This window comes from Leuciscus leuciscus (genome assembly GCF_965113295.1).
Source record: "Leuciscus leuciscus genome assembly, chromosome: 19".
Taxonomy (NCBI): Eukaryota; Metazoa; Chordata; class Actinopteri; order Cypriniformes; family Leuciscidae; genus Leuciscus; species Leuciscus leuciscus.
The window spans coordinates 22,679,739-22,704,475 of NC_138743.1; the positions used below are offsets into that span (position 1 = coordinate 22,679,739).

Consider the following 24,737-nt stretch of genomic DNA (forward strand, 5'->3'; position numbering starts at 1 on the left):
CCCCATTCCCCTTGTCTTTTTTTTCTCCTTCACTTTTTGCAGAACTCATTTGAACCTTCAGTTGAAGTATTCAGTGTGACCCCCGACCAGAATCGGCCTTGTGGACAGTGACAGAACCTGGTGACCTAAGCAGCATTTCTAGGCTCTATAACGGCAGCTCATTCGTTTCTGAGACGCCGCCAGCATCAAATCAAGAAACGTTCCTCTCTCGCACCTCATCCACTCCTTCAATTACACACCAGCAGTCTTCAGTGCATTCTTGTACTTTTAACTTCTGCATTTCTTTCTGTCTTCCAGTAAACCCCCTGGCATTTCCAGGCTGCAAGATCTTGCATGTTTCCTCAGGCGTTGTTTTGCTTTTCTTTCCGTCGTCTCCGTCCTTTCTTTTTCTTTCTGTGAAACCACAGTCCTGTGCTCGCCGCAGCACAGGAAAAATAAAAGCCACTCTCTTCTCTTTCCCATCTCGGAGAGCTGCTCCTTCTGCCAGCTCCATTAGAGAGTGAGATTCCTGAGTCTCCACAGGGATCTTTCCAGGACCAACTCTGCAGGAATGCTGGACTCATATTCCCCCTACACATACTCGCACACACACAGTCAAGACGTATACCGACACCGTAGCCTGCAATTGTAACATGGTCAGCTCACAATAATTAGGTCTTTTGGGCCTAATTAAAGGTGATGTGTTACGTTTTCAGTGTTACACTACTTCTATTCCAACATAAGATGTAGAGACAAGTATAAGTAAGTCATTTTTCAATTGATTTCCCTGAAAAGTCCAACACAGTGGCACTGTTTATTTGAGCATTCTCCTGACCAGCACAACACAGCAACATTTACACCAGTCATCACGGCACAACACCAGTCACGTGAATCTGTTTGTCCGACCAATGGTATTATATTTACAGTCTGTCTTGTGATGCTAGAGATCAAACTTCAGCGTTAAGAATCGCAAAAAAAATACTATTATTAAATGGTTTAGAAAATTCACTATATAAAAAAACTCCTTTAAGAAAGACTGTAACACTTTACAATAAGGTTAAATTAGTTAAAGGGGTCATATAATGCTATTTTAAAAGCTCATTATTTTGTTTATTGGGTGTAATAGAATAGGTTAACATTTACTTTAATGTTCAAAAAGCATTATTTTTCATATACTGTACATTATAGCAGTACCTCTATTACCAGTCTGTCCGAAACGCGCTGATTTCTACAAAGCCCCTCCTTTCAAAAAGCCCCGAGTGATCTGATTGGCCAGCTGACCCAGTGCGTTGTGATTGGCCAAACACTTCAATCACATGTCAGATAATTTATGTGGTTCAGATAACAAAATATTTTGAGTTTCTGTTGATTAAACCAATCTCCTTCATTGTATTAACTATTTCTTTATTTTTTCATTTCAATGAACTTAAATTTGAAGACAACCAAGTTACTTACCTTTTAAAGTTAAACCAACAATATTTTTTTTTATATTGTTAAAATATATTATTGTTATAAAATGTATTTGTCCACTACCATTCAAACATTTGATTTTGCTGTAATAAGTCTCTTAAGCTCACTAAGCATTTATTTGTTTGAAAATACAGTAAAAACAGCAATATTGTGAAATATTATTACAATGTAAAATAACTGTTTTCTATTTTAATATATTTTAAAATATAATTTCTTCCTATGATCAAAGCTGAATTTTCAGCATCATTACTCCAGTCTTTAGTGTCACATGGATCCTTCAGAAATCATTCTAATATGATGATTTGATGCTCAAGAAACACATGATTGTTATCAATGTTGAAAACAGTTGTGCTGCTTCATATATTTGTGGAAACTGTGATAAAAACATTTCTGATGATTAGAAAGTTAAAAAGAATAGCTTTTATTTAATTTAGAAATCTTTTGTAACATTATAAATGTCTTAATGTAACCTTAACCTAGATTAAGAAGTGTGAATTGTTTGTTTGTGATAAGTACATTAGTTAGTTAACAATTTGAACCAGAATGTAAAGTGTTACCAGAAAAATCTCAAAGCAAGAGTAATCGCTTTTAAGGTTAAAAGGAATTTTTGATATTTCATTCACAATCATGGTTTTTCCTTAAGAATTATTTTGTGTTTTTTGTTCTTCAGATTCTTGTGCATGAGTCACAGCTAATCAGCGGGGTTTGGTATTCATTTGTGGCCCGTCAAAAGAAAAATCTTTTTTGTGTTCTTTTCAGTCCTGTTGATGTGATCTGGCCATTTGTGTTCATTTCGCTTTCATTTTCCCAAAACAAAACACACTCGCAGGCAATTGTAAACATATGCAGCAGAGCAGTTTATGGGAGATTGTTGTTGTTTCCATTAGCTGAACTGGCAGAGCTGTGAGCAGTGACCTATGGGAGTCTGTTCTGACAGCTTGGGTTATGTCTAATGTGTTACAGGAGACAGCCACCGGCGGTGCCCACTCAACAGCCACACTGAGACACACATGCCCACCTGCGAGAGCGCCAACAAGATCTGCTTAAAGTTTCATTAAGAAGACTTCACATCTTAGACACAGTGGAAAACCATCAAAACAGATTCTGGTTTAAGCAAAACTCATCTCCAGATGGTCTTTTTGCAGTATGCTGTCATGCTGCAGAGGTTTGTTCCTGTTCTGTACATATGTTGATGTTTGCAATGTGAGTTTCATTCAGTTCTTTAACAAGCTTAAATAAAAAGGACTTCTGGACTTTGTAAAATACTGCGTGCTTAAGAAGACCAACACTTTCCTGTAGTAAGTGGACTTTACTAAAGCAAGCATCACTGTTGTTATTATTATTGCTCATAACTAGGGTTAGTGAACCAACCCCTAAGCCAACGTTTAAAACTTGAGTGTCATTTCTGACACCATTTGTATCTCAATTCATGCAGCGTGTAAAGGTATAACCGCGCCACTCTCGTTTTCTTAAAAAATGTGAAAAAATAAACATTAGTTTAGTCTAGTTTAGAACATTCTAACTTACAAAAACTTTATTGCAATGTCACACAGACTATATATAAGCTCTTATTCTGTCAGTTATAAACGATACTTAAGAAAAGCCAACAAAGGCTTATTACTGTATGTTCTTTCAGTTGAACACTGGCAGAAATGTGTTGCTGACTGACTGCTGTGCTGTTCCAGATGAACAAAGAATGAACGCTGCAGCAAAGCCTGGGACTGATAGAGGACTGACATCTTGTGGTCAACAGTTTGTCCACAACAGTTTCAACGATTGTAAATGGATTTGCTATTACCTCCATTCAAATAAATCAATACAGTATATTTCAATGCAGTGTTTTAAAATTATAGCATTTTTAAAACCATTTAAACATTGTATTTTATTAACAATTTGGCAACATATTATAAATACTCTTTAAGAAAAAAACTCCCTTCTCCCATATATACCATTTGACTGAATATCACAAAACATGTCAGGATCAAACACCAAAATTATATATTTTTGCTTATAAAAAGTAAGATTTCTAAATCTATTTATAGGACCATTAAGATTTTTGATTCTAAAAATGGGATTCATCTCCTGGCAAAACATACATAAAATGCCACCACAACTCCTTGTAAATCCTATAAGTGTGCATAGGAATAAATAGAAGAACACTTGCAAATCATGTTTTAATGCAGCACTTCGGTCGTGCAATCTTCACCCGCCACCAAAACAATGACCAATGAAAGTCACATGACCGAAACGTCATTAAAATACAATTTGCGAGCTATAGCAGCGTGTGGGAATTATCTATTTGTGTTAGACTTTAAGTCAAACATAAATTCATATTTGATTTTTCTTTTCAAGTCGGTGCTAAATGTGACCTGGATATGTTTTAATGAGATTCAGTCATTTAATAGTTAAGTTTTATATTGGCAAAATGAGATGCAATTTCTCAATAACAGTTCTTCATCCCTGAGCTTAAAGGGACAGTTCACCCACAAACAAAGATTCCTCCCTCATGCCAAAACCTGTGTGACTTTTCTTCTGTTGAACATAAAAGATACTCAAAATATCTTATTTTGTGTTCTACAGAAGAAAGTCATGCAGGTTTGGATTGACAAGAGAGTGAGTAAACGAGTTCATTTTTGGATAAAATATCCCTTTAATCAAAGTGCAAAAGACTCTCAAAAGCATTTAAAACAGTCTTAAAATCCTGTAGACGGTTTCAATTCAGGAATCGGGACAAGTCCTCTCTGATCTCTGCCTCGTCCCAAGGACCGTGGATATTGTCCTTGTGCCTCTGCAGGAGGACTAATAACAGTGGACAGAGTAACGTTAATGTTAACAGCGCCAGAGAGAGAAGAAGTGCCCCCTCGGGCCACAGGCTCCCCAGACCCCCGACTCCAGCCAGACACACCAGCACTGCTGCCCACGGGAAGCTCCACTCCGCCTTGTCCCGCATGCGGTGCAGCAGGCAGGGCCAGAGAGCGAACACCAGGAGGGCACAGCTCAGCATGGTGAAGGTATGCAGGGCGCCAGGCAGCCGGGACGCCAGGCACACCGACCCGAAAAGAGCCGCATTGAGGGAAAGACTGCCCGGCGGACTGGGCTGAGCGTACGGGAAAGACACCAAGTGAGCCAGGAGCATCACGGCTGACATGGCGTACACCGTATCTGTACTAACCGACTCGGTCAGAGTCTTTAAAACGGGTGAGAACCCAAAGGTAAATGCCAGGAAGATAGTGGCGCTCTGCAGGTCGGCCAATCGCGTGCGCTCCCGAACACAAGCGCCTCCCAGGATCTCGTAGAGGCCGTAGCCCAGCAGAGCACAGCCCAGAAAGACCCACAACACTAGGGATGGCTCCAGGTCTCCCTGCTCCATGTAAGACCATAATGTGAGGAAGACAGCCACGCAGGACACCTGCTGTGCGATGAGCCCCGTCTCACGCACTACTGCCCAGTAACGGTACTGACGGACTCGGATGTTGCGCCGCAGCTCCTCCAGAAAACGCCGGTCCACGTAATTGTCTGGGAAAGGCTGGCGTTCATACAGCACTTTACGCCACGGGACTGCAGGAGCTCCAGGACCACTGTCTGCCCCCATCGCCTGTCAAAATGGACCATACACAACCCCTCGTCACTACATACTGTACATCTATCAGGGTAAAGAGAGCGAGGAACTATATTTGTTGGACTTAAAAGCTGTTGTCTGATCAATATGAAAACATATACTAGATATATACTACATGATACATGACTATACTATACAAGTTTATTCAAATAAAAAACAGGCCATATCATTGTTAAACACATTGTTTTAATATATATTTAAGACTTTGCAATATATTAAAGGCTTTAAAATAATACTAAAATATGTAAAAGCAATTTATAACAGAGATAAAAAACAAATCAAACTTGAGAAGAGTTACATATTGCAAATAATTTTGAGTTTTTAGGAATTCCTTTTTCAGCTGCTTTAATATAGTGAAATAAACTTTTCAAATAATTGTTAAATGCCACAAAATAAATTTAAGAAATCAACAATTTTGTAAATAAAACATATTAAAATAAATTAGGTAATAAAGTATTATTGCCTACTGTGAAATCATATTATTATTACACACACACACAATCAACCTCTTTGTTCGGCTCTAGACTTTACCTAAATAAATACCAAAATATATAAAAGGAAATTATAACAAATAAAACTAAACTTTTAGCGTTTAGGCATTCCTTTTTTTTTTAGCTTCTTTACGGATTGAAATAAAATGTTTAAATAATTTTTAAATACCACAAAACCTAGAACAACGCTAACAAATATCCAACTGCGTTAATAAAACTGACTTACAATCAAAATATTATTAACGTTACGCAAAAATTCATCCTCTTTGTTCGTCTTTACTCTGTGAATAATAATTTACTCTGCGTGAGACTACAGTCTATGCGTGAGACTGACAGCTTCCCACGTCAATCTGAAACTTATCAACAGCAGATTCGACTTACAGACATCATACAACATCTAACGCTAGTATGTAATTCATAGCGAACATATACTTGATAAAATGAAAATAATTGTAATATCTTACAGAATCAGCAGGATTCTCTCTCTTGACCCACTGCTGTCATGCCATCGCACACCCGGAAGTGACGAACCACAAAAACAAAAGACCGCTGGTAGTGTTCGGTAAAGAGCGCCACCTGCAGGCCTCGTTTACTCACATCCTCCAACTGTCTTCTCAAAGCGTGGGATTTTAACGTAGAGAAAGGATGTTTTATTCATTCTCACACTTGTAATCAGTGTGAAATGGCCAGTCGTTCAATCACACAGAACAAATGGACTTTTAGAGCATTTATTTATCACGAGGGGATCATTGTATTTGGGGGGTCCTTATCATCAAAAAGTTTGAAAACCCTTGAATCAGGCGGTTGCGGGGAAAGATAATTCATATTTCTCATATTTTGTTTTAATGTTAACAATACGTAAAATAAATGTTATAATGTGAATAAGTCTTGATAATATTTAAATAATAGAGCCCTTAAAGGCCCTAATACATGTTCAAAATATATTATACATACTGCACTACAATTTATAGCAGACTCACTGTAGACCATTTCGGTGAGTTTAAATGGGTTATTAATATAACAATTCATTAGCATAATTTCATTACAATTCAAATCGTACTTGAGTTGAACGTACGTGTCTATGATCTATGATCAATCTATTTAAGAAAAAAATGTACAGTAACATCAGGCTATGACAATTAAAAAAAAAATCAGATAATGTTATAAAAAACTATCAAATTCATTTAGTTAAAGGATATAAATATAGCTGAAAATTGCCAGCTTTGCAGCTCTACAAGCAGCCAGCAGGTGGCGAAATAAGATTAGAATTTCATTACTGAAAGTCGAAAAGGTTTTCTGCGAAACCGTGATCAAAATTAATTAGGCCGTTTTATTCAACCAGGAAGTATAAATGTTGAACTGGTCATTAGTATATAAACTAAAAAGCAGTCCAACTATGATAACCCCAGAAATAAAGCACAGAAGATAGTTTAATTCAAGCAAAAGAAGAGCAGTAAACTTCATTTATTAGTACCGTGAGACTGAGCAAATCCCCACAGGATCACCGACTCTCAGCGGAAGATGGCTCAAGCGTCACTAAACAAGTGTTCCTGCACTGAGACAATAGCCATTAAAATACTGTTTTAAATCAAGCACATTCACCAAGGAAGAGAAACTTCATACCATTTTCGAGAAAAAATAAACAAATAATTTCGTGTAACCACGAACGAATACATGCGATTGCACACTAAATTTCCATAAAAGTTCAAACGTGTGTTTTCAAGGTGAAAATAATATCATCAACTGTTAATTCATAAATATCATTACGGTTTAAAGAGTGTCACCACGTGACATTTCACAACCTGAACTAACGTTATAAAAAGGTCATTATTATCAAATATTCTTGACCTTGACATACAGTCACGAGAGTCTAGTAGTCCTCTCAATGACATCATTTATTGTTTTATGGGTTTTTTTCCCTGCAAATTGGTCACATTACATAACATGATTTTTTGTATATATATTTTTTTGGTGAATACATTTTTTGAAATATATAAAAAATAAACTTAAACTTAACTACTTAAAGGGTTAGTATCTCATCATTTACACACCCTCAAGTGTTTCCAAACCTGTATGAATTTATTTCTTCTGTTGAACACACAAGAAGATATTTTGAAGAATGTCCGTAACCACACAGTTGATGGACCCCCTTCACTTTTTTCCCTACTATGGAAGTCAATGGCTACTGTCAACTGTCTGGTTACCAACATTCTTCAAAATATCTTCTTTTGTGTTCAACAACTTGAGGGTGAGCAAATGATGACAATAATTTTTTTTTAGGTGAACTATCCCTTTAAGGTTTTCTTTTTGAGAATTGCATTCTTTTAATGTGGCCTTTTTCTTCATTATGACATCAGGACAGATTTTTCACTTTGACAAAAAAAAAAAATCAATAAAAAGAAAAAAAATAAGAGGTGTATTCAATCCGTTGTATGAATTGCATTTTTAATGTATATTGCAATAAATTAATGGACCTGGACAAAACAATTAGTGCCATTAAAATGTGTTAATAAGAAGAAGGTCACTGCATCTGTCTATTGGGTGTGTCTAAATTCACATGATTATCAGTAACAGATGGGTAAAGCAAACATGGGCATGGGTGTGCCCATGGGTAACATATGAAAAAGCATTTAAAACAATCGGACATTAATACGGCTCATGAACGCTTTACAATGGTTTAATTTCAAAATACTTCGCTATTTTATTTTACAAAAATATGAAACCTGCTGCATATCAGTGTATCATTATCAGTGCCTGAAAGATTTCAGTAACTACCCGTGACACAGTGAACTATAAAACATGGTGTCATACAAAAACACAAAACTATTAGTTCTCGGATAGTCTAAGAACACATTTTTAAAACATAAAACATCATGAAGTCATGTTCCTGGTAAGATTCGTCACATAGCAGCAGTTTAGAGATCAACTTCAATCTCTCATTTTATCGGCTGTGTCAAGCAGAAAATGATTGTCTTCACCGCAACAAGGCAAGAGGGATAAAAGAGTGGAGGAGGAGAGGCTCCAGCTATCATCAGTCCAAGGACACTTTGATGGGACGAAACGGAGGATGGAGATTAATATTAAGGGAGAGAGAGAGAGAGTGAGCCTGTGTGTTTCCAGTCAGTAGCAGCAGCAGAGGAGGCTATGTGTTTATTTTCCTGTTGTCATTGAAGAGGCTGCGCAGCAAGTAGACCTGTATGCCAGATACGATCACCATGAGGAAAAGGTTGGTGCACGACCACATGTTGACTCGATCGTAGTTGCTCTCTTGCAGGTTTCGGTCACGGGCTTCAAATGCTCTCAGCAATGTCTGGATCTGAAGACTCTTTCCCAGTCGAGATTTCACGCTGTTGATGGTGTCCTGCAAACAAAGACACGCTCAAAATGTAAATCTTACAAAACATGCACTAAGCTTCAAAAGTTTGAGGTCGGTAAGACCTCCTTTCCAAGAGCTTACTCTGCTCTGATTGGTCAGATGGCCCGATCTGTTGTGATTGGTCTACTGCTTACAGCACATGTCAGAAACAAAATGCCCTATTACCATATATGAATTTCAGCGCTTGATACACAGTGATACAAACAGTAATGACGGGGGCAGTTTTATTCCAGCATGAAACCTCATCCTTTTGAAGAGCATCTAAGTGGATTCACAGCGCTGAAAACAGCGTTTCTCAACATGTCGACAACATGAGCCAAATTCTTCCAGGCCTCAGCTACGACTACAGTGTTTGAGGGTCAAAGTAGACGTTGTTCGTCTGCTAGCCAATTAAGACAGGCTGGTATTGTGCAAATATGTTACAAACCTACATAGGTTTGAGAAGGAAGACAGACTGGAATTACTGACAACTTGTTTCAGGCAGTTCAGAATTGGTTCTTTCTTTTGGGAGACAATAATTGTTTATTGTGCGCTTTGATCTTTGAAACTTTGCAGACCTTTTACATTCACAAACAGCTATATTAAGCTTTTTCGGATATTACCTTTCATACAGTGTATGCTTTAATGTTTCTTATGTTCAACAAGGAAAATTATTACAATTTAATTAACCGAAGGATCACATGATCCTTCAGAAATTATTCTTATATGATGATATGCTGCTCAAGAAACATTTATTATTATTATTATAAATGTTCAAAACAGCTGCTTCATATTTTGGGAAACCCCTGAATCTTGAATATTTTTCAGGATTCTTTGATAAATAGAAAGTTCAAGAGAACAGCATTTATTTGAGATAGACATGTTTTGTAACCTTATAGAAAATAGTAGAAAAAAATGTAGAAAATTGTGTTTTTCATCAGTATTCTCAACAATTAAACCTCAAATAACTTTATCACGTCCTCAGGGTTCAAAGAAAAATAATCAACAGCCGAGACATAAAGAGTCCCACACAAAGGTCTAAGGAGAAATAGAGTCGATAAAATCTCTGCTATGAAACAATGGCAGGTAAACAAAGTAAACTCAAACACTTTGACCCAATAGTTACACACAATTTCCTGCACAGCTGTGATTTTAATTAGAAAACTTCCTGTTGCTTCCTGAAATGGCTTGTTAACATAGAATCAGTTTATGTACACTACTTTCAAGAAAAACAGCAAAGTACTTGTACTTGTTAATAATAGCTAGTGGCCTCTGGTGCTTCTCATCCTTGTGAGGCTACGTCACACGTCTTCCCTCCCGGCACTAAGGTACTATTAAAACTTATTGGAAAAATACTCTGTATTAAAAATTTCTGTTAATAAAATGCAGTGAATGACAGTCGTCTGTGGTCTCCCAGTATCTTATATTAATGGCAGTTTAGTGTTAGTGATTCATTTACACCAAAACAAGATAATATCTAAGCATTAAAGCTGCCGTCGGCAACATTTTTTTGATCACATTCAGTGTAATCGACACTATAATCCGACAGAACAACATAAATAAGGTGGTTTTAGAAAAAAACCCGAGCTTCTAACTCCACCTGGAGCGTGTTATTTGTTTTGCAAAAATCCAGCGCTCCCGCTTCATCAGGTCCAATCAGCGCAGGGGGGTGTGAGATCTGACTGTCAATCACAGGTCGTGCACGCCACAGATCCCCCCTCACTCGCGCACGTTAATATCACATGCACACGCCACGCCTGAAGTTCGCCTGGAGATTGCATGAAGCGTGATGGCGGAGAGAAAATCTACTAACAAGCTTCCAATTCCTCGGTTATCTATGGATAGATTAGCCAGGGCAGCCTACCTCCGAGTCCATGGTGTTGATAGATGCTGAAGAGACGGACGCGTTCACAGAAAATCAGGTACACACGCACAGTGACGCACTGACGAGCACGACCTCGATGGGAGGGTGCTCGCTGGTAGTGGGGAGGGGCATGAGAGTTGTAAACATTAAAAATTTTGGCTAATCGACCCAATCTGCCAGACTTGCCGACGGCAGCTTTAATTTTCCGAAAACATTTTTTTTGTCTTACATAATGAACTCAGACAAGAGTTCAGTGCCGACTCGTTTTCCGTCAGCTCTTTTTCGTGAATTGGAATGGGTGCAAAGGATTGTGGGTAATTGGAGGACATGAAGGATACACTTGATGCATCCTTCACAATGAGCTGAATGAAGGACACGAAACGAAGGCTGCCTTTTAAAGAATCCTTTAAATTGATGAGATGGCATTCGGTGGCGCTTGATGACATGGCAGCCGAGGTATGCAGCCTTACTAGGACGCAGCCTTCCGTTTGAGAAGCACACAATCATGTCATTCATGACACAATGTGTCAGGGTCACATTGACACCACCTGTGGCTGCACTGCATGCTGGTAGTTGGCATGCCTGGTTATCTACATTGCTTCCGTTCAAACAAATGTCACCTTTAACAGACTGCTGGCATATGGTCCGTGAAACCTGAGTATTCAAGCCCAAATAATGATGGCTGTGAATAGGAAATAAATTATTCCACTGACTTGGAAATGTAACCACACTTGTAAGGGCATTCCAAGAATGTCTGTGACACATTCATTATCTGAGTAATATTCCATGTTCAATTCCTGCTAATCCACATTCCATGACAACAGTTTGGGGATAACACACCTTTTGACCAATGAATTCACTTTATATTTCCTGTTGATCCAAACTACTGCTTACAGATTGTTAAAAACATTTTATAAAGACTGCCCTGACAAAGACCAATTTCTAGCTAAATATTGTAGCGTTGAGCATAACTACAAAAATTATTTAACCTATATCATTTATTTATTTATTCAATTATTTTCCAGAGGTAAAGATTTATTGATGCGTCTGGTATTTTCCATGAACATGGGAACCCTGACAGTTTTACAAATATTATAAGCTAAATAATATACTGTTCAAAAGTAAGATTTTTTTGAAAGAAGTCTTTTATTCTCAGCAAGGCTGCATTTATTTGATAAGAAATACAGAGAAACAGTAATATTGTGAAATATTATTTTAATTTATCATCATCATTACAGTCTTCAGTGTCACATGATCCTTCAGAATTCATTCTAATATGATGATTTGATGCTCAAGAAACATTTATTATTATTATCATCAAAGTAACTGCTACCACAAATATTTTTATGGAAACTGTGGTACATTTTTAGTTCTTCTTAAAGAACAGTGTTTATTATAAATTACTTTTAATCAATTTCATGCATTCTTGCTGAATAAAATTATTAATTGAAATAATTAATTTGTGTGTGTATATATTATATTATATTATATTATATTAACGTACTAACCCCAAACTTTTGACCAACATCGAGACTCTCTCATTTAAAAATTTGTTTGGCACGTCATTCTTACCATGATATCCTCGAGCTTCATATCCAGAAGATCTGCTCCCTGAACGTACGCTTTCCAGTCCTCCGATTCCTCGCCGTCACCCATATTGTCCAAAATCAACTCAAAGAAGATGACTTTCTCAGACACAGCACTGAATGTGTTATCAAAGCAGAACATGTAGTCTCCCTCTTCTGTTTCCACTCTGACACACAAAAAGCAAAAGTACGGTTAATCGGGCAGTAGAAGGTCAAGCATTATGACTAAACTGTGATTGGAGGTAAAACTTACGTATGAACCCCATCAGATTTTCTGTAGTCGGAGGCTACGACGTGACCGCTGGGCGAGTGCAAGTGGAAGTCCACATCTAGACTGGCTCCATCCAGAACCTACACAAAGACACATATATTTCCATTAATGATGAGTCAACATAAGGATCTGCTGATTCTGCCCTCACAACATGAAGGTTTGAGCCTACCATGGGCAATACTAAGTCTAAAGACAGTCACAGTCTTTTTGGTACTTTTCCTTCTCCAAAAATGACCTTTAGCTCCATTGTGTCACTTCTCCAACTTCTGTTTTGTGTCACAACTTCAAGTTCAATTTTCATAATGCAGCATACTTTATTGCATTAGATCATGTTATATATATATATATATATATATATATATTTATATGGTTTAGAATAATAAAATAAAACCACATGTTATTTTGCTGTGCTAAAAAGTATATTCACTGAATTAAAAACTTTAGTTCTTTTAATTGTCACATAATGTTGCCTCCAAACTTTAAAGGTTACGATGCTTTAAATTCAAAATGGCTTTCTAAAACATTAAGAGATGTAATTCACTTTCTAAATCTCTTGACTTTAAAGTTACCTTGATATTTTTGTGAGACTTTAAGCTGTTCTGTTTTGTTGATGAATACAACAATTACAACTATATATAAAAAAATTAAGCTAGAAAATGTCTCTCTTTATTATCCTGGAGACCCTTCTTTGTCATTGACGCACTGTATCTCATATCGACTCATATCTATTTTACACTACTTTATTGATACCATAACACGAATGTGGGCAGTACCCACAATTTACAATGTCTTGCAATATGATCAATGTCAGCTTTCCTCAAGCTGAATCAGAATGAGATATTCAGAGGTACCTGGTACTCGATCTCCAGCGAAGCGTCTTTCTTCATACCCTGGAAGAAGCACTCTTTGCGTCCGGCGGGCAGAGTGAAGGTAAAATCACTGTCCAGAGACTGAGAGAAAGCGCTTATCACAGACACACACAACGATAAACACGCCACACACACTCTCAACAACTCTATACTCCACCGCATCTTCCTACACTTCTAATACTTAAACAACAACCGATGAAAGTTGTTCTAGTATAAACTTCAGCAGCTGCTCGTGAGTTGGGACAGCTCACCAAACGAGTTGGGAATTCTGTGACTTGAGGACCCCGCCTCGTAAAAGAAGAAATGTTTAAAAAAAACACTAAAAAAGTCTAAATCTGCCAGCAAAAGTACCTTCTCTTTTTAAGAGAAATAAAAAAAAAACAATAAAATTAAGGAAAACGTGTTTTATGAGAGCGTATTAAATATTTATACACACGTACAACGTCCACTGGCATATTACGCGACGCCATGGAAGTTTGCATTATGGGAAATGTAGTCTTTTATGTAGAATGTCCGCGAACCGGTTCTTTCGAATAGTTCATTTCAAAGAGCCGGTTTTTGTCCTCTTTTTTTATTCAGAGTATAATAGTTTTTCCCATGCATGATGATAATAACACAGTAATGTAATAACAATAAAAGTAGAAAAAGAGAAAAGAAAATGGCATGGGATTATAAAAATACACAACGACTAAAATTCAAAATAGGTTATATATATTTTTTTTTTTAAACATACACATATGTTGCGGTTTTGTGAATCTCGATTAATCGATTTGACAGCACTCATTCTTTTGAATAATTTACCTAAAATACTGGTGAAGAGCCAAACGTGTTGTGTCTAAAACTTTATTTGGGTGGCTGGCACACAAGCTATTGGGTTTAAACCTTAAAATGTGTTTAAACCTTAAAAAAGTTATTAAAACAAAGTTAATGATTTTATATATAAAAAAGAGTTAACAATTTGCCAGTTATGCGAATTAAAGTGTTTATAAAGTTGAAGAATTGATCCGCCCAAACTCATGAGAGATCATTCTCATGTAAACCCCAAAATAATTGAACATTTAAGCAGTTAAATATAACAAAGTAGCTCAATTATTCTCCCACATGAGTGATCTGGCACTGTTTCACATCTCTTATCATTCAGGTGACGCGTCTGATGACAAAACTTCCAACTCAGCTAGACCTCGAGAAGTGGGCGGGGTCAACGCAATGCTCGATGCCCATTGGCTGAGGATGGGGCAGCAGGAGCAGTGAACGCTGGGCACCGGAGCAACAGCAGCTTATACGCTCATTACGCAGGCGGAGCCAGTCGGGCAGACAGCGCGTCTCAACGGGGGGTTCAACACAGAAACTAACCAAAGTGTTTGTTCTGTACAACGAACACCCCCCATTACCTTTATACAGTTGTAAACAATTAGCATTATTAGCTAGTCTTGGCCCCTGTCGTCAGTATTAGAGGAGAATAGATAAAAAAGCGAGGATGTTGGTCCCCGCGGGAAGATAATGAAGAAGCTGCGCGTGTTGTTGCTGTGCGCCGTTTTAGTTCTCCTGTGCTGGTGAGTCAAATATTATCTTTATTGAAGTTGTATTATAATGCCTCTACCTGTAAAGCTGAGCAATAAAAACACCAATACTTTGACAACGACATCATTTACCACTCTGTCTCTCATGATAGCTTCATGCTAGATGCTAACGTTAGTTGAGTAGCTTCAGATGTGGGATGTAACGTTATTTATAAGCTTTTTGTCATACGAATTTTAATATTATGAGTCAAATACTGTTTTCTCACTCATATATTTTTAAGGAGTTGCTTGCACCTCATTCAGAAATGTGCTGTCAGGCTGTTGAAAGTAGCACTGGACCAGCAGCTGTCCAGTGTGGATGTTTATTGTGGATGTATGTATGGTACACAATGTACAGAAAACACTCAACGCCCACCTTGAATTTGTAGGCTTCCCACTTATGTATGTGAGCATTTAATAATTTAAGTTATGTTTTATGTATTTTTTTCCCCTTCAGTTTTAAGGCTTTGTTGAACAGCTTACCCGTAGCTGATATAAAGTGTTGAATTTTGCAGACAGCACTTTTTTAAAATAGCCATTGTCATTAATTTCGGTCAGTTTTTGTCTGTCAATCTCAAGTATGCAGAAACTTGATAGTAGCTGTTTTCCGCTTAGATTGCATTTATTCTAAAGTAATAGGTACTGTCCAATTGGCTGGACTGCTATAGCCTAAATTTGCTCTGACCACAGAAGCAAACTTTTACGTTAGCTTATGATATTTTGAGAATGTTTAATGCATTCAAATATGTGTATATCTATGATAAGCTTTTCCTGCGCCCACTATCTTTGCCAGGCTGATGTAGCATCATCCACGGTGGACAGGTGGTGGATTAGGGTTGGTCATATGTTGACTAAGCACACAGGGTGCTGACGCAGGTCACAGTACATACCTGGTGTGAGACACAAGAAACAATTGCACCCTAGTGCCTGCCAGCCATCCTATCGGCTTGATGATTTTAATAACGGGCTGATATGCGAACTCGCTATTTTCAGATCAGCCGATTACAGCTTGTCTTACTCTCCTTATGCACAACAGTTGATGTCTTACTAGAATTGTGAGCTGTAAAGATGTTTGCTTTTGTTTCCAACAGTGTAACCTTTTAAATGGGTAGATTTTTTTAAATTGCGAGGTTGGTTGGATGTTTGCCCGTTTCATACCTAATGCCAGTGTGGAAAAAACACACAGTGAGTTGCATAAGAATTGCACCACATGTGCACAAATTCACAGCTTGAATACCTTGTGTTATTGTTAATTGGCACACTTTTCTGGCTTTGGTTACTTCATTATGGTTTATTGATGTTATCATGTTTGCATGGTTTTCAGAAGCGAGCAACCTGGTTCGAGCGCAAAATCAATGTAAAACAACACGTACACCCATTTTACTTTTGTAATTTGGCATTTTCCCTAAATAGTATATTCAGCAGGAAAAAAGGTTGGCTGGAGATTTATACAATTGATCCGTTTGGGTTGTGAAAAGTGGCCATTACATACAAGAAACATAAGGGCTTTGCAGCGTCATCCGAAAAAGCTAGTTGCTTCAGATTGTGAATACAAACAGTAGTTTCATTTGGAATAACATGCACAGATGGAGCGTGCACAATAGCGGCCTTTGGGAAAGTAAGAGTCTTTGGGAAGTTCAAGTAATTTTAAAACACATTTCTGCTTCAAATAAGTAATAGATTTGAAAGGCCATCCATAAACAGAAACAAAGCACAGAAACATGGAAGGTGAATTCAGGGCAGGAGGACCAAAAAAACCAACATCCATGATTTGAGAATATTTTATGGGAGAGGTGATGTATCTTAGAGCCAGGTAATTTGCATGACCTGTCAAACTATCGTTGTGGCAAAACAGAACGGCATTCACACAGAACTTGGTTTTGTGATTATAAAGATGCAGGTCGAAAGTTGAATTTCTTTTGTCTTGAGTGTTGCATAGAACGCTGTGTTATGCGCAAGATTCTGCAAAAGATGCTCAACAGGAGTGCAACGGTTCTGTAGCTTGCAACTTTGGCTGGAAACATAGCTAATGAGTTTAGAGGGGCATGTCAGTAGAGAACCCATGTCTACTGTTGCACTAATGTTGTCATCTTTCAGCGTTTAGGGCTTTAGGGCGCAGAATAGACCTTTTGTGTAGTTGTATATTACAAAAACATTCAGAACATTCTGTTTCTATTTTTTAACCAAACAGTCTAATTCATGTAAGAAATGGTTCAGCTCTTTACTGCAAAAACTGCATCACAAGGAAAGCTTGCAACTCTTTCCTGTACAAGACAGTTGGTTTAAATGAATTTCCAGTTCAATCAGATTTGCTGTATTTACACTGCATATCATGTGATCTCTCATTTGAATGATCATATATGTGGTTGTGGGTGGATGAGCACAATGGTGTCAGTTTTCCACTTTATGCTCAGGGAATATCTGAACACAAATGCCTGGGTTTTCAGTGGCTGATGACTTTCAGTGTTTGAGTTTTGTTTAGTCACGTTTGTCTACAATGCAAAAAAGTTCAAATCTTTCTGTTGTATACCGAATATTAAATTGTCAGAGCTGTTTGTGTTTTTCCAGATATACAGTATTTCGTAAAATGAATGCTGGGTGGGTGCTGAACCTCCCCATTAGCCAAATAGAGCATTGTATAGAATGTTTTTACTGTAGATCCACACTTTAAAATGGGCATCCACTTTTCCTCAAACCATTTCTCTGTAGTGCTCCTGTTTCTACAAAGAGACACGTACACACACACACACACAACACCTCCTTTTGAAAATGGAAAGTTGAAAGAAAAAAGTTGCACAGAATCAACTCTGCCAACAAACACACTGTTTTAATGGTTGATCTTGACCTACAGTTTGATTTCAGAAAGAAGACACATGAGAGCACTCCTTACATGTGTCTCCTGTCCTGCTCTCTTTAGTTTTTATGTTGGCACATCATCGCTAATTGTTTTCAATGTTCACTGGAATGACAGCCGATAAACAGTGAGGGTAAAAAAAAATCAGAGAGAGAGGGAATAAAGTTAAAATAGTGTGAGAAGCACACAACCTGCAGTTATGGGTAGGACATGGAGCTGCTTTAGCACACATTCAGATCCACAGCCAGAGGCTCTTCTCTACTGCTTACTTTTTCTCTCTTTCTTTTCCTCCTCCTGCCCATTTCCTTCTTTCTTTCTTATAATAGCTGAGAATGTAGCATACTGTTGTGACGTCTTCCTCCACGCCTCCTGCAACAAAACCAACAGGCTCATATGCAGGCCTTCAATTCTTTGTGAGACATAAACAACTGTCACCTTTCTCAGATATATTATACTAATAATAAAAATTTGTACCTTTACACAGCATCTTGAAAATGCAATGCTCAAAGCTCTCGAAAGTTGCATTGCGACAAATGATTGACCTCCATGTGAGCTGCGGGGCTTTAAAGGGGATGAATTTAAATACTAATTGGCTTGTTCATTACTAGTCGTGACCCATCCCTTGAGATATTTGACCTGCTAAACATGTCCCACTCTAAACTGCCCATCACCCACCTTGCCTTGGAAACGCCACCCGTTGGTCACTGGGTTCATCTTCTCACTTGGCCCTGAGACCATACTTGTGCTTAGGGCTGTTTGTCATGGTGCAAATGAAAAACAAAAAAAAGTTGCAATTTTAATATCATTATGTAATTTCCTTTTTTTTTTGCCCAATTTTTTAAATCGTGTGATAGCTTGTGAACCCCCCATGATAATTGAACAACTCAACTAAAACAGCCCTGAAGCTGACATGCTGAGCATTTTAAGATTGTATTTTACTGAATGTGAGCACTGCAGCTCTGTCAAGTAATTTGTCTTGATAGAAACAAACCCTTCTTGGCCCCCATTGTGGGCACTGATATAGCATGACCATAGGAAAGGGGCCCATGTTCCCTATATGACTGAGTACACACAGTGTGCTGTAATGTCAAACCTGCTGAAAAACACAGCCCCTCTATGATGACCGTACACTGGCTTTCTGAGACTGTATTGATATCTGTCATATATTGATTAATGATCAGTGAATTTACTATTTAACTGCTGCTTAAAACATGGCCATGTCATCATATGGCATGTCAACCTTTCCTCTATTGGGAGCAGTTGTGTTCAGTCTTCACAGCTTGTAAGTGTGGACTGACATTTCATCGAGTGCTGCAGTGATGTCGTATTTTTGTAGGCCAATCCGGAAGTAGCATCACCCTGGTTCCATCAACAAAAGTCTGATTGGTGTTTTTCATTGGCTTTCGGTGCCACTGCTCTTAAATGTTAGTCTGGAGCCCTGGATTATCGGTATCGGCAAAAATGTTTCATTTTAGTGCATCCCTGATGTTCCCATAATATTCTAATAAAAAATAATGATAAATCTGCATGAGAGTACACTAAAGTAAACCTGCATATGGTGATGTTTATGTTTGACACCCCTGTTTTGCATGATTGAGGTAAAGGAAATGCAGTTTTACACTGAGAGATGTGTGTATGTGTTTCGTGTTAATCTTACTCTTCTTATCACAGATGGTGGTGTGATATCACTCTCAAAGTGTCATGCATGCCTTCCCAAATAATGTTAATTTTGCAGTTTATGTGAGCCATTTGTACCTTCAGACAGTTTCTCATTGTTGCAGCTGGATCTGCACGGCACATATAGCAGCAGGAGGCTGGTAATTATTTAGAGGGATAATACTTTTAGCCTGAGCCCCGAGTAGTAAGCGATGACGTTATATAATAGAGTATTAGATAAGAAGGATTGAATTAGGAAGGCAGCCGGTCTGCCAGCCCCTGTGCTTTTGTTTGCTGGTCTGTCATTTTATCGTGCCTGCTAGCAGTAGCTTCATTGATTAATGCTAGTAACATTGTATAGTCATTAGGGCTTCACGATATTGAAGAAAAATGCGATATGCGATGATAACTCATTAAATAATGCGATATTCGATACGCGATACGATTATGCTTAAAGTGTGTAAAATAAACTTAAATTATCTTTAAAATCTTTAGAATTTATATATCCTACATATGTGTTTCACATTCTTTTTGTGACAAGAAAACATCCCTATAACTTCTGACAGTGAGCAGCAGTGTTTTACTGTAGCATAAGAAGTGTTATTTTAACATCAGTGTATACCACAGGGTTTAGGGTTTCAGGAACATTAGGTTTATTAAACAACAGAAACTGAATGTGAGCACTGCAGCTCTGTCAAGTAATTTGTCTGGATAAAAACAAACCCTTCTTGGCCCACATTGTAGTATATATCGCGATATGCATACATTTGCGATATTTCGATCATTTCAATATGTTGTGCAGCCCTAATAATCATAGAGTAGCTTAACTTGGATGTGAACTCACTGATCTATGCATATAAAATATTTGCTTTTATGGATGTTTTTTAAGTAAAATTATGTTTCTCATCCAACCGGTTCCTATTATGTACCCTGAAGACATCCGTTCACACAAGAACAACAGAACTGAATGTTGTAACAGTTAACGGCTCTTAGTAATGAGTTTTCAGTTCATGTAATAAGTGAACACAAAAATCCCTTTTAAAGCTGTGGTGAAACGGAATGGCAATAGATCTTTTCTTCTTTATTGACGTCCATCCGAGTGTAATGGATTATCGGAAAAGGAAAATATTACAGGCCTGGGCTATTAATGATTTTTAAGTATTCTAAATGGGCGTCTGCAAAAAACACGCCCAAATCATCTAAGTGCTTTCCATACAACTTTTCTATTACGGTCTCTCGTCACTCTCAGCAAACGTATGATCTTTGAGCAATGCCAAGTGTGCCATCCCTAACACCGTTGTAAACACAATAAACAGCTTTATACCCATGCAGACCTCTCATAAGCCAGCTGTACAAAAATGAATCTGTGTTGTAATAAAGAAAACTGTAATACAGCTTTTCTTACTCTTTCACTGTCTATGAGGAAATACATTTATGATAATCTCATTATAAAATTTCATCTTAACATGAGGCCACACAGATTTTTTTTGCATACAGGTGGTTTTAGTTGTTCTTATTGTTCCGTATTATTTCCAATTTAGTATAATTTTTAGTACAAATGTTGTTCGTGAAGGATTATTTGTGAAAATGTTCGTACACAGACTTGGCGCACAAATTTATGAATTTGCAAAATGCTATGATTATGTTGTTATGTGGTTCTAGTCAAGTCTTTTATATAGAGCTTTATACAATACAGGTTTTCAAAGCAGTTTCATGTTAATAAACAGGAAGATAACAGTATTAAAGTTGTTCTATTATTATACAAATTCAATTACAGCTGTAAAGCAGCTCTAAAAAGACAACAGTGGTCACTGGTCTCTGTCAGATTCTGGCTCGAGTCCTTTCTTTAGTGTAAGTCTATACACTCATGCAGAACTGTAAGGTTGTTTGGGAGCTTGCAAGTAGAGTTCGCTCCACTCATGCACCGACAACCAAGCAGTCATGCTTTCAGTAGGGGGTGTGTTTATATATGCATGTGCAAGTTAAAAAGCCATTAGTGCTGTCTCTTACATAAGTCATGTCTTTTGGGCCCTAGTTGTCATACAAGCCTAACTGTTTTTAGCATGTGGATGGGTAAGAAATATCTGTGTTCTGACAGCCTGACTCGGGGAGGAAGAATGACTCTGAACATAGCTCAGGCTGATATGGTGACGGGGGGTTGGTGTGTTTGGGAGATGTGCAAGGCCAAAGATCTTGTACTGTGTCAGAGAGGCTATGTTTTTGCAAAAAAATCTAAGGTTGTGTTTTAGATTTGGATTTGTATCTTCGCCCCTTTTTGTCTCACTTGTCTGGTATTTCACTGGAAGAACGTTTTCTGATTCTTCAAGAATTTCAAGAGAAAAGTGCAGTGTCACAGCATGTAATCATGTGAATCCGTATAGCTTGCAGCAGTAAGAGGAATTCCCCAGCTTCCTGTTTGAGCCGTGCCATAGCTTGATGAAGGAACCATTTATAATTAATTGTGACAACATAAGCTGCATATTGATTCAGCACGTCACTAATGTAAGCAGTTGAATTTGTTTTATGAACTGTTAAGCCTAAATCGCCATTGACCTGATCTTGTAGCTATGGATCAATAATCTGTGTGCTCAATATTTTTGAATGAAATCCACCCTTTACTAGTTCGGTTTTGTTATCGGATCTCTAAAGGCGGCATCCAACAGTGTATATTGAACTGGAAACAAGTGATCAGAGCATAAAGATGTCAAGTCATTTTTTTATAAAACAAGTTTGCATTATTGTTGTTATTTTTATTATTAAATAATTATGTAATTATGTAATTTATTATTATTCATACATAAAAATAACTTTTTGGTTACGGTCTAATCATTTAGTCGTTGTGTCAAAAAGCATAAATAGGACAACTAAAACTGGTTTTAGATATAGGTTATTGGATATTTAAACAGAAGTGATCTGTATTGGTAGTGGCAAAAACAACATCAGTCAATTTCTACTAAACCTATAACCAAAAAGCAATCCTGACAGATGAGATGTTGGGTCATATATGTTTTCAGTGTATATGATTTCAGTATTGAACTACACATAATGTGACCGTACATTCATTTACTTTCAGAGATTTTGTGGTACATATTTTGAGTAAAACAACCCTGTGGGCTGTTGCAAACATGGCATATTACCTCCTGCTGTCACGCACATTTTCCACATATTGATTCTCACTTCCTTGTCTTGTTTGTGCCTTGGTTTTTAAGCAGACATTGATTTAAAGACTACAGAGTAATCCACTATTTTGAAGAGGGGGGTCAAAAATGTCTTTCTTCAGAAACAAAATATTAACTAAATAAAAAATTTGAGCTGGGGAAGTTTCTGAAAATTGGTTGATTTGACATGACCCTGTATCATTTGGACTAGCTTGTTTTAATTAACAATTTTTTTAAAATATTGTAACAGCTGGCAGAGAAGACACTTTTCCTTGTGCAAAATGCGTGTAATTGAATACAGATTTTATTGAATGACATATTCATTCACTGATGAAAAATGTCTGGACGTTGGACAAACACTCCTAATTGTTGAAGAATCCTATATCGAAAGAGGCACTGAATTATTGTGTTTTAAATCTTTGGCTCGAGAGGCTGAGAAGGAAAATTGGGTTATGTTTAATTAAACGGTGGGTTTTCACAGACTTGGACAAACACATTTGGCTGGCTCTCAGACTGGCTCTCTTTTATCTTGCCTGTTCTCATTTGGTTTCTCATTTTTAGAGCCAGACAGGTCCATTATTGTTGCGTCTCTCTCTGTCTTTGTATTTCTCTTTCCTGTCTCTCTGCCTGTGTAAGCAGTTAGATTAGATCCTGTCAAGCGAATGGGAACGTCTGAACTTGTCGCTTGGGAAACAAGCGGATTGAGTGGACCAAGCCGGACAGAGGCTGTCCCCAAATCATCACTGGAGCCAACTTATAACACCAATGTTTTCCTTCTCATCTCTGAATAAAAACCCCACACCTGCTCTGTAATTAAAAGATAGGAAGAGAGAACCGAACAGGGTATTTTTGGTAAGCAGAAGTAATGAAACTAAAGTTTTGGTTCTCTGTGTGGAAGACAAAATAAAAATAAAAATATCTGGTAAACTTTATAAAATAAATAACACGTGTGAATATACTGTATGAGAAGTACACTTTAGTCAGTGGGGCTGGACAATTTATTTTTAACTTTTTGGCTAAAATCCAACATTTTGCACCTTTTAATATGCATGCAACATAAATTTAGTCTCAAAAGCAAAATACTTTATATTTTAAGGTGTAAAACAGTACAACATTTTAAATGGACTGAGCTTCTGTTTTCCCTAGCCTTGTTTTTGATCACATCAACTATAGTTATCTAGTCTGGCAGCTTCTAAGTTTACGGTAGTTGTGGTTGTCTTCCTATAGCCCATCCCCCCACTTCGTCAAGCACAGGACACATTGTCTGTTTCTTTCTATCCTACACATACAGACATTCTCCACCCCCTCCTCAGATTGTGTACTAGGACATTTTGTTCTAGCTAATTGTAAAGAAAGCAGAAAAAACAGCCCCTGTTATCCAATCTGAGTGTTGAAAGTTTAAATTCATGTCTACATTTATACACCCATAGATTTGCTGAAAGGTCATAAAAGTCAGTGAGTGGTTAACGTTGTGCTGCATCCATTAAAGAATACATGTTCAGTCTCTAAGTGATCTACATTTTTAATGACTATGTTGGTTGGCTGAGATGTTTGCAGTAGGAACACGCACACTTTCTTCCTGCAAATTCCCAATATTCCTTAAGCCACTGATCCTGCTTTCAACCTTCTGTTTTCTTACCTAATAGTTGTTCCTAAATTCTGGCACTAATACTTCATGCTTTTAGGAGTCCTTCCAAGTAATAATTTTTTTAATTGTCTGCCTTTATGGTGTGTACACACTTGGCAGGTTTGGTTAGATTAAAACCAACTTTGGTACGATTGCTCTATTAGTGCGATTTCATTTGAATAAGTGTGAACGCTGCCATATGAACCTTACCTTGGTACCAAACAAACTTCCAAACGAACTCTGGCCTGTTGCATTCATATTTCAGTCGAACTGAATCAAAGACATCTAAAAGAACCAAAAACAGGACGTGATGTCACAAAATTGCACGTTGCCCATTACAGTTTGGTACAGGCATTGGTAGGGCTGTCGTAATACCGTC

At 37.6% G+C, this 24,737-nt stretch overlaps 5 protein-coding genes across 12 annotated transcripts in view; 2 read left to right on the forward strand and 3 right to left on the reverse strand.

Moving 5' to 3' along the window:
* The window catches only part of dnm3a (dynamin 3a), a 48,707-nt gene extending 44,826 nt beyond the window's left edge, over positions 1-3,881 (forward strand). For all 3 annotated transcript variants that reach the window (XM_082146785.1, XM_082146786.1, XM_082146787.1), the window contains one exon: positions 2,413-3,881. In XM_082146785.1, the coding sequence (XP_082002911.1) occupies positions 2,413-2,452 (40 nt within the window). In that variant the 3' untranslated portion in view covers positions 2,453-3,881. The remainder of the gene's footprint in view (positions 1-2,412) is intronic.
* The window catches only part of LOC309481799 (uncharacterized protein), a 232,292-nt gene that overhangs the window by 96,057 nt on the left and 111,498 nt on the right, over positions 1-24,737 (reverse strand). The gene's annotated exons all lie outside the window — the stretch shown is intronic.
* pigc (phosphatidylinositol glycan anchor biosynthesis, class C) lies at positions 2,957-6,182 on the reverse strand. The gene is made up of 2 exons (XM_082146908.1): positions 6,024-6,182; positions 2,957-5,044 (listed from the first exon to the last, which is right to left on the reverse strand). Exon 2 carries the CDS (start codon positions 5,039-5,041, stop codon positions 4,163-4,165), a length of 879 nt encoding a protein of 292 aa, XP_082003034.1. The 5' UTR covers positions 5,042-5,044; positions 6,024-6,182; the 3' UTR covers positions 2,957-4,162.
* Positions 7,988-13,786, reverse strand: tmed5 (transmembrane p24 trafficking protein 5). The gene is made up of 4 exons (XM_082146931.1): positions 13,487-13,786; positions 12,618-12,715; positions 12,351-12,531; positions 7,988-8,920 (listed from the first exon to the last, which is right to left on the reverse strand). The coding sequence occupies exons 1-4, from the start codon at positions 13,664-13,666 to the stop codon at positions 8,702-8,704; spliced, it is 678 nt and encodes a 225-aa protein (XP_082003057.1). The 5' UTR covers positions 13,667-13,786; the 3' UTR covers positions 7,988-8,701.
* Positions 14,782-24,737, forward strand: part of suco (SUN domain containing ossification factor) — a 49,341-nt gene continuing 39,385 nt past the window's right edge. For all 6 annotated transcript variants that reach the window (XM_082146760.1, XM_082146761.1, XM_082146762.1 and 3 more), the window contains exon 1: positions 14,782-15,057. In XM_082146760.1, the coding sequence (XP_082002886.1) occupies positions 15,005-15,057 (53 nt within the window). In that variant the 5' untranslated portion in view covers positions 14,782-15,004. The remainder of the gene's footprint in view (positions 15,058-24,737) is intronic.

Coding starts and splice junctions, on each gene's coding strand:
- pigc (XM_082146908.1), bottom strand. CDS start 5,041: ATGGGGGCAGACAGTGGTCCTGGAGCTCCTGCAGTCCCGTGGCGTAAA.
- tmed5 (XM_082146931.1), bottom strand. CDS start 13,666: ATGCGGTGGAGTATAGAGTTGTTGAGAGTGTGTGTGGCGTGTTTATCG. Junction 12,716..13,486: donor CGCTGGAGATCGAGTACCAG/GTACCTCTGAAT, acceptor GTCTTTGTGTAG/GTTCTGGATGGAGCCAGTCT. Junction 8,921..12,350: donor TGAAGCTCGAGGATATCATG/GTAAGAATGACG, acceptor CTTTGTTTGCAG/GACACCATCAACAGCGTGAA.